Source organism: Scleropages formosus, chromosome 12, assembly GCF_900964775.1.
Source record: "Scleropages formosus chromosome 12, fSclFor1.1, whole genome shotgun sequence".
Lineage (NCBI taxonomy): Eukaryota > Metazoa > Chordata > Actinopteri > Osteoglossiformes > Osteoglossidae > Scleropages > Scleropages formosus.
Genome location: NC_041817.1, coordinates 7,880,783 through 7,900,286, shown reverse-complemented (window position 1 = coordinate 7,900,286; position 19,504 = coordinate 7,880,783). Strand labels below are relative to the sequence as shown.

General features: G+C 45.4%; 2 protein-coding genes across 19 annotated transcripts in view; both read right to left on the bottom strand.

Annotated features, from left to right (window-relative positions):
- The window catches only part of LOC108940325 (2-oxoglutarate dehydrogenase, mitochondrial), a 32,518-nt gene extending 22,102 nt beyond the window's left edge, over nt 1-10,416 (bottom strand). For 3 of the 6 annotated variants that reach the window (XM_018762384.1, XM_018762387.1, XM_018762388.1), the window contains exons 1-2: nt 10,245-10,416; nt 6,725-7,102 (exon numbers count right to left, since the gene is read on the bottom strand). In XM_018762384.1, the coding sequence (XP_018617900.1) occupies nt 6,725-6,949 (225 nt within the window). In that variant the 5' untranslated portion in view covers nt 6,950-7,102; nt 10,245-10,416. Of the gene's footprint in view, nt 1-5,540; nt 5,604-6,724; nt 7,103-9,658; nt 9,678-10,225 lie in introns of those variants that run through there. The other 3 variants (XM_018762385.1, XM_018762386.1, XM_018762390.1) reach the window with 3 other exon arrangements.
- A 1,797-nt stretch (nt 10,417-12,213) lies between these two features.
- The window catches only part of LOC108940337 (calcium/calmodulin-dependent protein kinase type II subunit beta-like), a 59,903-nt gene continuing 52,612 nt past the window's right edge, over nt 12,214-19,504 (bottom strand). For all 13 annotated transcript variants that reach the window (XM_029257072.1, XM_029257079.1, XM_029257077.1 and 10 more), the window contains 4 exons: nt 18,062-18,137; nt 17,368-17,462; nt 17,055-17,289; nt 12,214-16,522 (listed from right to left, as the gene is read on the bottom strand). In XM_029257072.1, coding sequence (XP_029112905.1) covers nt 17,057-17,289; nt 17,368-17,462; nt 18,062-18,137 — 404 coding nt within the window. In that variant the 3' untranslated portion in view covers nt 12,214-16,522; nt 17,055-17,056. The remainder of the gene's footprint in view (nt 16,523-17,054; nt 17,290-17,367; nt 17,463-18,061; nt 18,138-19,504) is intronic.

Below are 19,504 nucleotides of genomic sequence, written 5' to 3'. Positions count from 1 at the left end.
GAGGACAACAGAAATGGAACAAAGCAAACTGTAGATACTTTGAGTGTAGCTTTATGTTCTCACTGTGGCCAAAGTAACACGATTGAAAATGTGCAGAAAAATGGTTCCACAGCACTGTTTATGGAACATTAAAGTTGTCATAAAATTTTCCTCCATGAATTTAATGCACTTATAAACAATCATGTTCAAATAAATGATAATCTGTATAACGGGCATCTGTAGCACAGGGAACAGGTATACAGTACTGTGTAAAAGTTTTAGGCACTGGGGGGGAAAAGGCTGTAAAGTAAGAATGCTTCCAAAAATAATGCTCTTAATTAATACACTTCCTACAAAGCTTAGTAACCATCCATCGTCAACGGGGTCGCGGCGGGTTTGGCTGGGTCCTGGTCTCTGGCGGGTCTGGGGTTCAAGTCCTGCCTGGGGTGCCCTGCAATGGACTGGCATCCCGTCCTGGGTGTGATCTCTCGCCTTCCAGCCTTGTGCACCGTGTTGCTGGTTTAGGCTCTGGTTCACTGCGACCCCGCTCAGGAGAAGTGGTCTCAGCCTCTGTGCGTGCGTGCGTGCGTGTATATATATATATATATATATATATATATATATATATATATATAAATATATATATATATATATATATAATATATACACACACACACACACAAAACTCCTACTGTAATATTGTAACTTTTTGAAAAAGGAATTCTTGGAAATCTAAAATATGTTCTTTCCCACTGACTCTAATGCAGAAGACATTAAATAACCGTCTAAAACAAATATTTTTGTGAAACATCTAAGTGCCTATGACTTTTGCACAGTACTGCATCTAAAACCCACAACAAATACCTAAGAAAATGATCTGGCCTTTGCAACAATCACAGTGACTAGTAAAAACATTTTTTTTTCATTGTTAAATACATTCAAACAATTTCATGTAGGCCACAGTAACTGGTAACATGTTTATACCAATGATACAAACATACAACACTTGACCTGCAGAGTGCTGTACCGTGATTTTAAAATCCTTTTTTAAGAATGCATGAATTCCTTACAGTATCTGACATGATGAAGTAAAAGGAGCTTATGGTTTATGAATATTTATAATAAATAAACCATCCTAAACCACAAGAATATCCTCTTCCAAAACAGAGAATGACGTACTTGAAGTCCTTCTGAGATACAGCAGGGAGCAGCCAGTTTAACTCACCAAAAAGCAAATTAATTGCAAAAACAGAAGCATTAATGCCATCAGCTTATACAGAACTACTGAGAAATCAGAATCCTAGCAGTGATACTCCTATCACACAGAAATCATATGACCCAACATACCACATCAACTGCTGCACTGCTAACCTACCCGATCCAACAAGCTTTCCCCCCGTCTCCCTCCCAGTATGCAGAACCAAAAGACTGAACCATGGACACCCTGATGTAATAACCTCCAAACTTCAACAAGGTGAACTGCACAGAACTTCATACCACAAGGCTCATTTTAATTTATTTTCAGCTGCAACACCACTCAATTTTGAAGAGAGAAAGTCATGTTCCAGAAACCTATAAGCATTAACAAAGCCAACGACATACAAACAGGCTCTTTGCCTCAACAAGGAGAGCATATGGTTACCCTCTGGGATCCGGTTTTGCCCCAATTATTCAGGCACAACAGTTCCATCTCAATAGTGTCCTGTTACCTTTTTCAGAATGCAGCTGGAAATGATGCAACAAGCTCACTAAAACTCCGACAAGCCTCACGAATTGAAGAATTTAAGATAAAATGTTTGCGTATCTTTAAAAAAAAAAAAAAAAAAAAAAAAAAAAAAAAAAAACTGTAGGAAGGTGATCAGGAATCGTCTATTCTGAGTTTTATGCAGCTACTCGTGTGATGAACATCGGTGCATATGGTGGAAAGAAATTAACTACTTAAGAATCACACATTTGCAACTCTTCCTCCTAATGTAATGCACAAATTGTATTCCCTGAGATGCACGTTGCTTTGGAGAAAAGCGTCTGCTAAATGAATAAATGTAATAAAACGGCACCCCTGGACAACACACACAAATACAGCAACTGCAGTGTGTTACCTGACATTGCTGCTGCTAGTTATGAGAGGAACAGATTCTGTGTTCCTTTGACCTGGCCTATTGCCCCTTTACCTGAGGTTAAACGTTGTCAGGTACATGGTCTGAAACTACAGTGTCTGCAGATACAGGGCCTGTCAATGGGGGATGGGGTGCTATGGGACAAGGCTGAGAGAATTAAGAGGTTCGGAGGAGAAAGTCATACCTTCAATGCTCACCACATTTTTCCCAATGAACACCCACCAACCAACCAACGTCAACAACTGCTTGTCATAAGCGGGGTCGCAGTGAGCCAGCAACACAGGGCACAAGGCCGAACTGGGAGGGGACACACCCAGGGCGGGAGGCCAGTCCATTGCAAGGCACGCCAGGCAGGGCGTGAACCCCAAACCCGCCACACAGCAGGCACTGGCCAAATCTGCCACGCCACCATGCCCTCCCCAATGAACACCCGAAGTTCAGATACCTGGAGAAGGAGCTTTAATTTACAAATGAAAGAAACGGTTTAACTGCTGCAGGCAGCCTTCATCATGTGTCAGAGTTCCTCCCGTAAGTTATTCAGTGAAATTATAATTCAGGTCAGAGACCCGAGGGACCATCGAGATGAGGGCAGCAACATGGTGAAGGACAGCTGTCATCAGCAGTATAGACGTGTAAACCTTCTCAGTCTACAAGTCACTTTATTAAATACTGTAAGCAACAGAAAATAAGTGGCTATGAATAATAAACCCTGTAAAAAATTTTAAAAAAAAATTTTAAAAAAAAATTTATGTATTCCTACAGTTGCCAAAACATTTCAATCTTAAAACAGAATAAAACTAAAGGCAGTACAGAATTTGTTCTGGATTGTCATTTATGTTTTCCAGCGGTTTAATGCAAGTCTTTTCTTTCAGAAAGTACATTAAAGGAAGGTACACTGCCAAATCACTAGAATGACACACCTTTCGAACATATTGTATTGGTTGGATTTCAATCGCGTTTTAAACTTATCAAAGCAACCACTTCCTCTCTTTAATGGCACTGCAGTTCTCCTGTATCCAGAGCCTCTTCACTGATGCCCCCACACCAACCGCCTTGTTTCAGTCTTTACCGCAATACGGAGCAAAGACAAAGAAGAATATTTTTTTACTTGTACAAAGCACCTTCAGCTCATCCAATAAACACATTGTCAAACCTTGTTTTTTTTTTTTTAAACATTTTCTTCTGTTACCCCTTAAGACCCCCTTTAACACATCTGATGGGGAAAAAAAGACTACTTTCCTAAAATAAATGTACATTTCTCATGTTAACAAAAGTATTCACAAGCGAGATTACAATTTACAGCTCAGACTTTATGAGCAACTACAGCTCAGAGCCTGCCTGAATATGACAGAGGGTTGATGGAGAGCAATTTTCAGGCCAAAGTATGGATTTTCGATGGCATTCAAGATTGGACATTAGTTCTGCTATTCCAGAATATGAACCTTCTTCTATTGAAGCAATTTTTCCATTACCTTTGGCATATGTTTTATGACTTGCTGGAGCATAAAAGCAAACTATAAATGAAGATTTCTTGCTGACTGAAACAGGTTCCCTTCAGGATTTACCTGTACTTACTCCACCCAGCCTGGTCTTCATAAACTTCTCAACCTCTTTTGCCGAACAACAAACCCACAGAATAATGCTGCCACAACCACACCTCAGGTTAGCTATGATCCTACCTGAGTAATGAACTGTTTAGTTTGTAGTAAACACAGTACTTTGCTTTTAGGTCAAAGAGCTCCGTTTCAGCCTAATAGACAACAAAATCATCATCTGGACAGCATTAAGATCTGTTACTTTGCTTCTGTTCAACTCCAGGAGTGACAATACTAGCCTTTTTTTTTTTTTTTTTTTTTTTTTTTAAAAAGTGGCGTTGTCAAACCTCTACATCAAAGTTCCAAAATCTGTGTAGCGCTCAACAGACTGTTGGTAACTACACAGCGTTTCCCATTTTATCCAATAACTTCACCAGCTTGCAGTTATAGCTAATCTCGTGGCCAGTTCCCTGACAACTGCTTTTCTCATCTGGTTGGCCAGTTTGGTGAGAGAGCCTGATCCTGGTAGCGCCTGTGTTGGGCCATGTTATTTCTATTTTATTACCGAAGACTTAATGTTCACCCAGGAAGCCCCAATGCTTTCATAATTTTCTCTATATCCTTCTCTCAACTTTAGTCTCGTAATGTCATTTTCCTTACTGTAACTGATCTGATCTTTAGTTTTGGGACCTAACAAACCCTGAAATATTTCTTGTTGATATGTGCTATTCTTAATATAGGTGGTAGCTCATTAAATAGTGTGACCGAGGACACTGAATACACCTGACCCAATTTAGTTTCACAGTCAAAGGTGAATACTTACCCATTATGACATTTTCAGGTAATTTAAATAATTTCTATGTATATTGTATGATTGATATATATTTTATAAATAATGTATAATTCAATTAGTTAATATATAATTCACCGAGTACAGAAATAATGCTATGTGTGTAGGGTGAACACTTCCCAGAAACACTGTAGACTGGAAAGCTCGTGGAGTAGTGATTAGAGCTGCAATCTAACCAGAAGGTTCCAGGTTCATATATAATCTCCTGACAGAGTACCCTTGAGCAAGATTCACACCCTAAAAATTACCCAGCTTTATAAACTGGTAAATCATTCTAAGTAGCTTACGCGATAAATCTCGTTGAAGAAACATATCAGCTATATTAATGAATAAACGTAAAATGCTTGGGATGGAAAGCGCTGAGGAAAAACCTGACAGCAAGGTCACTAGAAGAGTTAACTATTACATAATCAGATTGGGGTTAATCACAGTCCTCTGTTGGTTTAATTTGACACCGCAAGAGCACTCTATCAGTATTGAGGAATCATTTATTCCAGAAATAACAAATTATAGCTTTCCTCCATAAAACCTCATTATACATGACATTTTATCCAATAAGATCACCTGAATCATTGACTTAGTTATTTGGAAAAGAAATGCAAGAAATACGGTATGTAAATGTTGATCAATTTTTTCCAAGGCATCAGAAATATGTACATAAATTGCTGTATCTATTGACAAGTTTCCTTCAAGTTTCTGGATCTGGAAAAGTCGCATACTGGTAAAAGACAATGATTTATAAATCTATAGTTCCCAGTTGAAATCCCAGAAGGGGCTCTGCCACTGCACCCGAAAGTCAGATACCTAATTTGCAATACATCAAGCTATACAAACCTTTGCCTAAGCAACAAAGCAGTGCATTCACAAAGTTTTTATTTGTGGTATTACATTTAAATGGTTCTGTGAACATCAAAATATCAAAATCAGTTTTGTAAAACCCGCTCAGAAAATAAGCACCAAACAGTATAAAAAAAAAAAAAATGCTCCTTCTTAATCAAGTTGACATGGTAACTAGATGTTACACCAGCCAGCCAAGCAGCTACACCATGAGCTACTTACCTGCCTGGGAGTATACAGGAGAGCCAAATGAACCACATGACTAAATGTGCTGACTGGCTTTTTAGGCCTTGCCTACAAAGGAAGTATCAACTGGACTTTTCCCAGAGGCTCCTGCCAATAAGACATGGTCCATGCAGGGCACCTGCACACAAAGTAAAGGCTAATAACAGCTGCATCGGCAGATTTCCTACAACCAGCGATCGGTCCTGTGATGTTATTGCAATCTTGGGGCTATTTATAATTCCTATGACTTTCAGAAATGTGACCTTTACCAGCAGCTGCTCCAGTGAATTCAAGCGTGCGCGCGCGCGCGCGCACACACACACACACACACACACACACACACACACACACACACACACTCTGCGCTGTGTACTCTCAGTTGTGCAGACTAAATAACACTGCATCAAACAGTACTCGATTGACAACAGGAATGACGCAACACCAGCACATAAAGATCCAACTGTCAGAAGAACTCCAAGGAAGTCTAACATGAAAACAGTAGGGTAACTGTAGAAAAACAGGTTTTTTTTTTATTTTTAAGTTATGACTAAAATGTCAAAGGGTAGTTTTGTATAGAATGGAAATTCTGTGACATGAAACTAGTTTACTACAATGATGTCTGTTTCAAGAATAGAGGCATTAATGTAAGAGTGCTGAGCTGCTCTTCTGTAATCTTTTTAGAAAAGTTTGAGGGTTCCAAACAATTGAAAGCACAAACATTTCAATATTTCTAGTCCTAGAAGAATCTTAGTCTGAACTTTAAATTTCCTTCTATTGCTATAAAATAGAAATTACTAACAACTCATAGAACTGCAAGTGGAAATAAAACGAGTACCGTGATTACACATGGAAGAGAAGACATTCACATACAGTGTTGATCATACGTTGACCAAGATGAAGACCTTCAGAGGACCAAAAAAAACATGTGGTGCTGGTGGAATAATGGCAGCTCAGGACCCCTTTTTTTATTTTCAGTGGAGGGCAGCATAGTACCTAACAAAAGACGAATGGCACCACGTGTATCTTTCCTCTTGTTAAAATTGTTACCCTTAACCATCCTCTGCATCACCAGTGACTTACACCACAGCCACAGTACAAACCTCTACAACGGAGGAGTGGCCATGTCCAGCAGGGTGGACTGAGCTGGGAGATGCCACATTGCTCCCAGGCCTCAATCTTACCTTGTGTACGCTCTTAGGGTTCTCCAGCCAGGCATAGTACATTTCCTCCACATAATTGGAGCTAGTCCCATTGAGAAAAGGCTCTGCGGCCACAGGTGCCGTGTAGCACCTGAGGGGCCGAAACGTCCTGGGTGCGGCTGCAGGCCTCTGCTGTGGGAGGCTCTGGGCAGTCTGTGAGGCCGTCAGGGGCCGCAAGCGTGCAGCACAAGTCCTTAAGCGGTGCATCGCAGTCTTTTAGCACACAGCTCTCCCCACCTCTCCAAGTCTGCAGTTGTCCGCAAAGCAAACTCCTTGACGTCGCAGTCAAGAGCTTCCAAGTACCAGCGGAAACTCCCTTCCTCTGACCTCTTCCGATTCCCGTCCTTCTCCTTTCTCTACCTAAAACAGAAAACTGATGTCAGAGAAGATGACCAACACTTAAATCAACTCAGAAAATTTTATCTTTCTTCAAAGAAACAGCCAATATAAGTAAGCACAGTAATTATAGCAAAACAACAGTCTAGTAAAAGTGGAACTCATTATTGTCCTAGTCACAGGACATGGTAAAGTCGAGACCGAAACCAATTCAAATAAATTTGGCCCCGCTCCTCCTTTAGCTTCATTAATATGACTATAATAAACCTTACACTATGAAATTATTTATTAATGAAATATTAGACTAAGCAGTCACATAAAACATATCTGATTTACATATTTAAAATAAATGTTCTATACTGCAGTGTTCACTTGGAATACGAGAAGGGTAAAACTCTCAGACTCTTGATTCTTTAAATACGACACACTAACATAATGAAAACATCTTCTCAAAAATAAACGGCTTATGTGCAGGGTGCAAAAAGATGACTTTCTTTTTGTTTTTTTAAAAACTTGCCATATCTGACAATAAAACACCACCAGGCTGTGAAAGGCTGCTACAGCACATTATTGCTGTATCTTTTTCAGGTGTCCTGGAGTGTTTCTTTGACCTTAGTAACTAATGGTCTGCACCTTTAATTTCTTAATTCTCACCGTTTCTTCATGTTGGATAAAAACACTGCAGAAAAACATTAAGCACATTAAAATTACTGTCCCAGGGCATAGCTGTTCAAAGGAAATAATTCTGTTGGAGCTTCCTTCAACACATCCAGGGCTTCTTCAAGTTCCCTCACTCCAGAACTGCGGCATTGGCAGTGGGGGTGTAACGATGACTTCCAAGATCAAGACACTTTGCCCTCATCAAACTATTTGATTTCACACATTTAGAGAGACGGATACTTACTGAAAGCAACTCAAGATAATAATTACTGGTTTGTGCATCTGATGCCAAAATGTCTTGAATATCCTATGGTTTTACTGTCTCATGTTGAAAGCAGATGCATATCTAGAGTTTAACATGTTAAAATTTATTCCAGTTGTAATTCCTGAACATGTTTATTCAGGTGTGCAGTACGGGGCAGCCAGTAGTACAGTGGCTAGACCTGCTGCCTTTGGATGCAAAAGGTTGCAGGTTCAAATCCAATCTGCAGCTGTAGTAGCCTTGAGCAAGGTACTTTCCCTAAATAGCTCCACTAAAACTGCCCAGCTGTATAAATGAGTACATACTGTACATCACTCTGGAGAAAAGCATCAGATAATTGTATATGTCACATATATAAGTTACAAGAGCTCCACGACTGAAATATTTCCAAATTCAGCCTGAATGGCGCCATCTATTAACTGTTCTATTTCAGTGTGACTAATAAAAGGAAACCCTAGAACATGCAAGGAGTTAGACTGACGCGAATATTAACCTTTAAACATTTCGAAAACGCAGTGTTTTGACGGTATTGTTACCGTACTAACGGACTAAAAGCATCCTTTCACTTGCGTCAAAGGGCACGTGAAACAATACAGCAGTTCCTATAAGGAGACCGTGGCCAAAAGGTCCGGGCGATACCCAGCAATGTCCCGCAGCGTATCTGTTGCCAGATGACCGCAGAGGAGACCAAGTACAAGAAGGTGTCCCTTGAACCGCATGTTGCGGTACATCAGTAAAAACTAAACATGATTAGAGGGGAACGAGGATGGAATCACACTGATCTTCAAGCTTAACGTACAGGTCCTTCATGTTTCAAACTCAGTGTAATCGTGTCAGACCACGCACAAGTACACTAAATTAATGCTTGTTAAGACAGTTTAGTAACTCATGTTTAAATGCCCTTGAGAAAGCAGCAAAAGGAGAGACTTAGTACAATATGTTGGAGCTAATATCGGAACATTCCGGCAGGAAAATACAAATGGGCAGGAAAAAAAAAAAAAGAGTACACTATCCCATTCATGGTTTTGCACCATGATCAAGGGACTTTACTGGAACTGATACTGTGTGTGAGAATAACTTGCTGTATAAATGGATAAATGACTGTAAAGTTCATTATATAACAAGTCACACTGACGAAATGAGTAGTAAAAATGAGAAACTGTAAGTAATCTTTTTTGGGCCCTCATCATGTATCTTTTCCAAATGTTTTCCAAGAGCAGTGTTAAAGAAATATTTATGTTCATGCTATTCAGCGTCAGTCGAAAGCCCTTAAAACGCAGTCAAACTTATAAATACGACATTATAGAAGTGTGACCCTGAGGAGCACTTAGTCAAATGGAGACGACTTGTGACCCAGTTGGGCTCAAAAGCAGCGCGCGCCTACATGACAACGCGCGCGACGCTTGCGACTGCGCAGCTCGAGGCACTCAAGTTCGGAGCAGCGGCAACACAGGGCTGCTGCCAGTTGCAGCCGCTTCAGCTGCGGACCCGCGCGCTACGTACTATACTACGCGCAAAGAGCGCGCGAGCGCACACACGACGCGGCAGTGTGTCGCACAGCGAGCTGTGAGACGTGGAGCCAACGCAAATTTAATTAATGTAGGTCAGACTTTGAACAAGTTAGTTAACTGAGCTACACCGGCCATATATGAACTCACAATTTGAAGCCGTTTGATTGCGCGACAACATTTTGACCTTGTGTCCTCGGCATATTCTCCGTTCTCCTCCATGGTACCCCGAGCCCAGCCGGGGCCCGCCTGACTGTGGTGTCATACTGTGAGCTGATTGGCTAGCACCTGACATCCCGGCTAAAAAGAGCTCACATCCAAATGCTGATACGCCCGATGGCACGTCAATCATTTTGTCCTTTCCCCAAGAAAATCTTTTCCAACGAGCTCACGCGAACATTTTGTAATTCTAAAATATTTGCACGAGTAACAATACAAGCTGTGCGCTCTCTCCAGACGGTTTCTGGCTGGTTAGTTTCATTTCCTGCTTAGCCAGTCAATACAACGACTAACGCCCTATCCCTAAGTAACTAGCTACGGCTAACAGTGCCATCCGTGGCGTGGTAGCTACCATGCTGCAACAATCACACAATGTACATTCTGGACATTTCCGACGTCCCCACCCGTCATATTTCCTTTTAAGCTAGCTCATGATTGACGTACTCAGCCAGTGGGCCAGCAGCACTGCAGCGTCTAAAAATCTTAACGTCAACTAACCTGAATTTGAAACACTTACTTTCTTTCTATTCCCAGTAGTCCGGTCGGTGGGTGAGACCGCGCAATTTCTTTACAAATAATAACAATTCGCAGTACGATGTGCAGAATTCCACACAGCTAGCGTACCTACGGCTAGGACCCTCCCGAGCTCAGACAGCGTGAGCAGAAACTACAGCGCTGGGCAGCCTGCGTCACGGCGTTCTGACGTCACCTAAAGCGGAACCGCGCGCCCGACGTCGAAGGGCACGTGGCTGACCTCTGAGCAGGAGGAGCGAAAGCTGCCTTTCGCGCCAAAACGATGGAATTCGTCGTAGTGAAATTACAGTTGTACCGATTATAATCCAGTTGTATTATTCAAAATAGATATAATAAATAAACTGTGTATACGATTACAAAATGGGTTCAAAAAAAGATGCGAGAGAGCTCAGATGAGCCACCCCTCCCCCCATTGTTTGGGAAGATCAGTCAAAATTTTAGTGTAAAGCATGGTAAGTAATTTTTGTATTTGTTGAATGTAGCACAGTTTTACTTAGCTTCAGCTTCCTGCCCTGTTCCTCAGCTACTTTGCATATCATACTGTATTGCACTCTTGGCTGAAGTGAAGCCTGAGCCAAAAGGCCCTCCTGGCCCCCCCAGGGCCTGAGAGGAGATACCTCCCCGTAAGACATAACGGAAAATGTTATCAATGTAGCCGAGTGTTGCTGATTTCCCCCATTCTAAAAGTCTCCTCTTCATTTTTTTTAGGATTAATGATGCTACTGATAACTTGAAGAGCCATACATCAGTACTATATATATATAGTATAGCATCAGGAGTAGCACCAGGGATAATAAATTCTAATAAAATGATGCAATTATAATAAAGTGCTTGGGGATAATAAATCACTCCAAGGAACGCATTTGCGTTTCTGCTCGTCAGTATAACATTTTGGTCCTCGGTCTCTTTTGGTATGATATCCAGTAGGGCAAATTACTGGGGGCAGCAAGTAGCGTAGGTCATTGTCCAGTAACTGCAGGTTCGAGGTTTGAAGCCCATTCACTGTTACTGTTGTAGTACCTTTGGGCAAAGTCATTACCCAGAACCGCTCCAGTGCAGTTATCCTACGGTATAAATAGGTAAATTACTGTAAGTCTCTTTGGATAAAGGTATGAACTTAATAACCAGTTAGTACTAACAATGCAAACTCTTGTACTTTCGACATCACGTTCCTGACCACTGTGATTTATATACGAAAAGCTCAGAACTCACATTTCATTCTTCGGGGAAATTTGCCTACAAGAACAACTGATGCTCACTGTACTGCTGCGTCAATGAATGACTGAATGAATGAAACTTTATTAATCTCACATGGAAAGTCTGTTTTGCTGCAGCAGCATATAACACACACACACACACACACATACATACAGACATACACTGAAGAGAGAAATAAGTAGATAAGTTATTTAAATGGCTGTTGGCTGCATAAGTAAGCCAGTGTATTCACAAGAGAGGACAGACTGAAGTGAGGTGGGGCAAGGTGTATTATGATGGCACAAAGCAGTTTGGTGCCAGTCGTTAACAAATCATCCCAGTGACAGTGTGACGACTCATTGAAGAGCCTGACGGCCACTGGTAGCTCTTTTTGGAACACCGCCACTGCGCCATCCTGTTGCTGACAGGCGCTCATTTATTTAAACCAAGGTGGCATGCCGAGTATATCAAGGCCCTTCTTAGCACCACTGCTCTGGGCATACACAAACGCAAGATGAGTGGATATAGTCATCAGTCATATGGAATTTTGATACAGATGTACCAATATAGTGTCTGCTAGTTGTATTATCAAGCACCATTTCATTCTGTTGGATGCAATTTAAATTTATGTAAACCGATCAAGACTAAACGTGCTTGAGCGAGCTGTCAGCGTCACACTGTTCGTATTAGTGCTGGATAGATTTACATGTCCTCAAAGGCTACAAATAAAAACAGAAGAAACAATAAATGGGATTATGTTTTACTTGTTTTTTTTATTGATAACATTTTAATACATTTCATTAAGTTAGAGAATACAGGTCACATTGGAGGACAGCGTAGTAAGAGGACCCAATGAATTATAGGATACCATGTTCAACAGAAATCCTCAACTGACAAAAACAGAAACACAAAGTCTCAACTCCAGAAACTATATAAGATTCTAAGAAAAAAACAAGGGGTGAGCAGGAAAAAGGGACCAGGAACACTACAAAGAGTTAGCTCAGGATTGTCAGAGCAGGAGAGAGTCACTGCAAGGGAGAAAACAGCACTTCTTTACGGGAACTACACACCAGAGTCACCGGCCAGATCTCTAAAGGGACTCTCACTTGCCAGCACCACGGGTGTGTGGGCCACCAATTCCACTGGGCAGCACAGAATGACCACTGGACCCAGTCATCTCAGCAGGAGCTGCTCCATGAGGTAAGGCCACACACCGGTGTCTTAGCTGCAACTGTCCATCACGAGTCCGTCATTTTCGACCGTTACGTTCCCTGAAAACAAAATCACGATCTCTTCCAATGTAGTACCTACTTCTACATCCATGAAAAGAAGTAGGAAATACTGATATTAAATGAGGGAGTATTACCGTATCGCTTCAAAGGTAAATTTCGTGGGACAGACTGCTGTTTGAAAAGCGATGATATAACATCCACGCTGAACCAATGCATTGTCTGGAATACTGAAGAATCAGTATACTTAATGCAGAAAGAAAAATGTCGATACTTGATAATGGTCTTCTTTAATGCTGACATATTATTGGCTTTGGTGCATTGTTGTGTATCACTGTGCTACCTGCTGGGTGATATACATATATGTGTATATATATATATATATATATATATTTTTTTTTTTTTTTAAAAGAAATACAAATTTTTTTTTGCATGGCATTTTCTCCGTTATATCTTGGTTCTAGCAAATCAAGCACAAAGTAAGAGGGGGTTCTGGAATCATAGCTCTTTTCTGGAATTTGCCCCCGGTCCAGTTTCAGTTATTTCCACTGACACTGTTTTACTTGAGCAACGTGACCCACTCTGGCATGACAAAACAGAGCCCTGTACAAAAGCATGCCTTACGATTGCTATGACATCATCATCGCCATCATCGTTATTATCAGTACTGTGAGACAAAATAGTTTTATGCACTTACAAAGCTAGGAAAATATATAGACAAAGGTTAAGTTTACCAGCATTCAGTAAAATAAAAAAAACAAAGAAAAAGAAAAAAAAAAACACAACCCAGTGTCCCATTGTATGTCATGCAAAGAAATGCCATCTATTAAACTAGTTAACTGTAGTTTTGCAATACTGTGCATCTTCTTCTGATAGTTTATTATTATTATCATCATTATTATTATTAGTATTTTCCAATGAATAACACACTGAGAGGAACATCAGAACAAGACAACATGCTGTTTTTGCTCCTGCTTCAGAGTAGGGAGGGGTGTTTTTTTTTTGTTTGTTTTTTTTTTTTTTTTACCTTATGATCTGTTAATTTTCATTTCATTCTTAATGAGCGGATGCATCCAGGCCAGGCACACAAATGAGACACATCAGTGGAAAGGGGAGTAAAATGAAGAGAAGATGGAACACACTGTGCCTCCCTCCTGAGCCATTCAATGCAACATGGTCCTCCTTCGCACTTTATCTACTGAAAGGGCAGAGAAAAGTCCAGCTCTAGTCCTCGGGGCGCAGCATCGCCAGGCCTTCAAGACTGCCTCAGCACTTGAGAAAGCAAAACACACGCAAATACGCAAAGAGTGAGAGCGAGAGGACACGCTGGGTTTGCTGTACACTTCACCACAGAGGTAGAACGCACGACACGTTTTGGTAAATAAATAAAAATAAATACTTCCTGAGGACAGGCCAGCAGGCTGCACGTGGTGGCATCTTACAGAGCCTCTTGCTTCTCATTCCTACCAGTTCTCACTCGCAGACTCGCTGAGAGCTGACACCCTGCTCTGCTGCGTTAGGGCCCTGCTCCACATGGGTGTGTGTGCGCTGCGGGGAAGTCTCCCTGGGACTGGCTTAAAGAGGTGAAGGAAACACATCTGACATCTTTGAGGAGAACCGCCAGGTGAACACTGGATGCTTCCTGCTGCCACAAAGCTCACGGGTGTGTTGGGGACAGAGCGATAGCTGCTGACCGGAAAGGTCAAAGGGCAGAGGCGGCAGCGGGGCCACTAGGGCCCTCGAAAGATTCCTGGGAGAAAATATGTTACCTGAGAAGGTACCATATCCAGAACTCGGCAGTTTCGAACAACCCTTTTAACCTTTTTCCAATGGAGTACGAGAAGAAACTAAAAAAAAAAAAAGGGAAAACTTGCAAATGATCCTTTTCTACGCAGAACCTCGACTGAATTCTTAGACGTGCTGCCGCCGTTATGACTTTCGTGCTCCAGGCCATCATTTGCACCCGAGCTCCGGCTGAAGGTTTAGCGCAGACATCCGTGCGCGTGGAAAATTGCGAGAGCCAGAGGAAGAGCGCAGGAGAGCCCAGTGTGTATGGTGTCAGAGAGCAATGCTGACAGCAATAAGAGGAACGGCACGACAAAGCGCAGCGATTATGGTGCAGGTAACAGAAAACTGACGAAAGAAGCCATGCTTCTAAACTGCACATCAGCACCACCCCACCGCCTGTTTCCCGAATGTGTCCCTCCCTCTGGAAAGCAGCCCCCCCCATCGATTCGTCTTCTAACGATGGGTGTCACTTTGTCCAGGCAGAAACGGATGCACACCGATCACGGAGGGCCACCGGTGTCGACGCGCGCGGCGGGAAAGAGGAGCGGATGTTCGGCGGCGCGCTACGGCGGGGGATCCGGCTCATCGCGCCCACTCTGCGACGGAGCGCGCAGCGGTAGAGCACCCTTAGATGTGCTATGGCTTGTAATTGGATAAGGCTGCGTGCCAGGCAAAGCTGCGGAAGCAGCGACCGCGAGGGTGTCAGAGAGATCAAGCAGCTGTGGAACGGAAAAGGAGCGTTTATCTCAGAGAAGGTGGGGGGGGTGGGGGGGATAGGATGCTCCCGTAGATATTGTTAGTTAAATATTACCTAAGAAGATAAGTGTGACTTGGAAGGAGAATGAGGACAAGTGAAAGATGACAGCAAGGCAGCAGCAGTGAGCGTCTGCACATCAGGCTCCGAAAGGGGCAGCTGGCAGGGAGTCCAATGTGTGACAGTGGCACTGCCACCATGAGTCACTCCTAAAGCTGATGCAGGCCTACGGTAGGGTTCACACGGTACAGCCCAGAGACGCGGATCGCCGACCAGCTCCCGGATGAGAACTTAACCGTCACTGCGGTCTCTGGACCAGCGCTAGCGGTCAATTCTTCGAGCAGAGCAGCGGAATCCAACCTCTGGGACATACGACACGAAAGAAGGAGAACGAACAACAATCGCATGGGCTGAGATCTCCTTTCTCAGTGAGGAGCGCTCCTCCCATCATTCACCTGGACTACGAACAGGAAAGAACCGGACGCTGTGGGCCTCCAGCCGCAATGTCACAGCGCTGAAATTTGAGCGATTGAAATCAGGGTCAATCTCAGGCACACAGCCCCTCTCCCTCTGCCCCTCACAGCGCCCGCCCCCATTTCCGAACATCATTTTTGCCCTCACTTGGGCCACCAGGCTGCTGAGTGCTATTGAGAGCGCGTGGAAGCCGGTAGAAAACAGCCAGGAGTCGCCTTTTGATAACTTAAGCACAATTAAAAACAGCCATTGCGCATACTGAAAGAAAACATGCTTTCCTAAATAGAGTGAGAGAAACAGATTATCTGGGCTGTGGAAACCTAGGGTAGCAACGGAAACCTCAACTGCGATCATAACACCAGCGAGAGCTCGTGCGCGAGAGTCTGAGAGCGCCGCAGCTCCGCGATGAACGAACAGACGAGACAGGGTGAGACGGGAAGACAGAAAGCGGGGGGTCGCCACAGAAGCCGGGGTCTCGGGGCGCGATACTGCACGTTTCCCGCTGTCAGGGGCTACCTAGGGCCCAAGCGAGTCCCGGCTTGCGGCGCGTGCGTTCGGGTCGGGTGCAGCGAACTGATGCTGGGTGGGGTAACGGCGGGGTGTGCGATGAGGAGCGCAGCACGAGTGACATCAGCTGCAGAGAGACAGGCATGCAGGTGAAGACAGGTGCGGGAACGGGTGCCCAGCGAGGGAGGGCCAGGCGCTGCCTGCTCACAGCTGTCAACTCTGGGTCAGTTCTCCCTCCCCTGCCCCCCCTGCCCCCCCTCGCTCCCTCTCTCCGGCTGGGCACGTTTCTCAGGAGTGGCCTCTGCCGTCGCCCTGGAACACACACAAAGCGAGCATCAGAGAGGCGTGTCAGGCAAACACGCGTCGCACACACGCACACGCATGCACAAATCTGTCGACGGTGCTCGGCGGACGCACCGCTACAATCCCGCGCACCCACACACGTACACACACAGCTTACGTCTCTTCCTAAACTGAACCCCGTCACGGTCCCACACACACACACACACACACACACACACATACTCTGACTCGCATAAATGCATGATACATAAATACTTGCATAATGCACTCTCAAATGCATGCGCACAAATTTATTTCGCTTCGAGCAGAGAACGTTGTCAAACAACACTTTCGCAACCGGATACGAACGTGCGCGTGAACACGGATACTGGTGTGATTCACGTTACGGCAACGGGAAGCCTCCGGCAGAGTCAACCGGCACCGTTCACGCCGCACGTTGGTGCCCTTATCCCCTACGCCGCCTGCTGCCCCAGCACACCTCGCACAACCTCGCACCCCGGACCAGGCTGAGCGGGGCCGGGCACGGCGCGCGGAGTCGTACCCTCACTGGAGCGGCGCGGCCGGGGCGCCCGAACAGTGGAAGTGCACGTTCTGCCACCTGGAGTCGCGGCGGTGCCACACGCGCGTCTCCTCCGACTGGCTGCTGCGCGGTCGGCCCTGGTTGTCCACAAACTGCGTGAGGCGGATGTAGGCGATGCAGGCGGCGTCCTCGCCGATGAGGTGCACGTGCGGGTTCAGGATGGTGGTGTGGATGGGCTTGCTGTTCTTGGACAGAACTGGGGAGAGCGACAGTGGATGGGATCGGAGGACAGCGGCGCACGTGACGTACGTGACAACTGCGGTGGAGTCCTTACGGTTCTCAAAGTAGAATCTGTGGAAGTCCATTCCCTCCACCAGGTTTCCCAGGGCCTCGGGTTCGAAGGAGGTCAGTCCGGGGTCACAAATCTTCCTGCGGAGATGAGCCGGACTGAGTTCACATGCTGAGAGCAAGTTCCATTTACATCTGTGTTTTTCAGCTGACGCCTTTCTCCAAAAAGCGACTTACCATGATTTACATTTGCTCATTTAGCTGATACTTTTCTCCAAAGCAACTTACAGTGTTAAGCTTACAATTATTTACCCATTTATACAACTGGGTAATTTTACTGGAGCAACTGAGGGTAAGTACCTTGCTCAAGGGTACGACAGCTGGAGGTGAGACTCAAACCTGCTACCTTTGCATCAAAAGACAGCAGTTCTAACCACTATGCTACCAGCTGTCGCCTCATTTATACAGCAGAATCACTCTATGTAGAGAAATTCAGGGTAAGCACCTTGTTCAAGGGTATTACCACAGGAGGTGGCACTTGAACCTGGGTCCTAAAGTCCAAAGGCAGGGGCTCGAACCACTACGCCACCTGCTGCACTGCTACAGAGAAGGACCCAAGGAGGACAAGGACACTTATCTTACTTCTGCACAGCGATGCACAGGTGCTCGTGGACCGAATCACCACGTTTTCACGCAATGGGAACCCCCCCGCAAGCGCTCCCCTAGGCCCACACACTCACGCATAGGCTTCGAAGTCTCCATTGTTGACGGCCTCAATCAGCTGCTCCGTGATCTTGATGATTTCTTGCTTGCGAGCTGCAGGGCGAGAGGGCGGCAGGGTGAGCGCCAAAGGCAGCGCGAGTGCCGCGGGGCGCCGGGCGAAGCTCGGGACCATCGGCGCCCGGTCGGCGGGACCTCAAACGCCCCTACGTCACATCCGTCACACTTGGCGCCTACTGGGAACGGGCTACTGAAGCAACGGCCTCACGTAAAGCTCAGCACGGCGACAAGAAGGTGTGAAGAGGGAGCACGTCCGTGTATGCGGCAGGTCGGCGCGTAACACAGGAGGAACACACACGATAACGAAATCAGAGCGCTGTACTACAAGGACCCACCGTCCATCACGCCTCATGGATGCCGTGTCCTCGCAGGAGCAGGGTTCTCCGCCAAGCCCGGGTTACCGCACAGTTGCGCTGCAAACTTCTGCACAAATCGGTTCTTTACGGCAGCACCTGGCCCCGTCCTGGAGCGAGCGCCAGAGCCCTTTTCGAGGAGGTCACGGAAACGCCGCTGGCACTCGACGCTGCTGGCAGAGTCATTCATTGCACTCAGTAGCTCATCCTCATCTGATGATTACGACCAGGCGGCTCGCGAGCAGGAGAGAAGAGTCGTGCTCTTTAGCCCTGCGTCCGCGGTCACCACGTGCCGTGCCGATGCACGTGCGACAGGGATACAGCAAACCAAGAAACGGCACCAAACAGCCCAGTGGAGAGCGCGACGCGGTGCCTTAACTGTGCGGTGCACCTCGGGTTAAAATAACTGAAACCAAAAAGGGCAAGCAGAAGGAAGTCGGACTTTTCTCAGAGACCGCAAACTACCGAGGGAGGAGTCCTCAGCCCTTTCGCGCGAGCTGAGGGGGAAGAAAAACCGAGCGGGAAAGTCTCGGCGCGGAAGTGAGCGCACCTGCGCAGCGCACACCTGTCTGGCGCACAAGTGAACGGCAAGCCTGGAGCGCGAAGCGGAAAACGGGAGAGCGCCCCCGGGAACGGCGAGCCGGAGGACCCCGCGGAGCTTACCTGACAGCGTGTCATTCATGGTGGTCAGGCGAACCATTCATTCCTCCCGATTGCAGCGCACCCTCTCATTCTCCACAGCACACCTTCCCCTCCTCTGCGTGCTCCTCCACAGGCAATACATTAACCTACTTAATGAGGCACCTCCGCAGGGGAGGGGATGCGCTGCTGCCGTAAATTCCCGCGAAAATCTCGCCGCCTTTATAGGTCAATTGAAAGTAAATGAAATTGCAAAAAAGCCCTCTATGCTTCTGTCTCTTTTTCCTCTGACCTTTTTTTCCGAGTCCCCCCCATCGCTCCTCTAAACTGTGTGCAGCCTGCTGACCTCACCGTGCTATTCCTGTCCTGCAGCTCAGATCAGATTTACTCCCCCCCACCACCCTTTCCGCT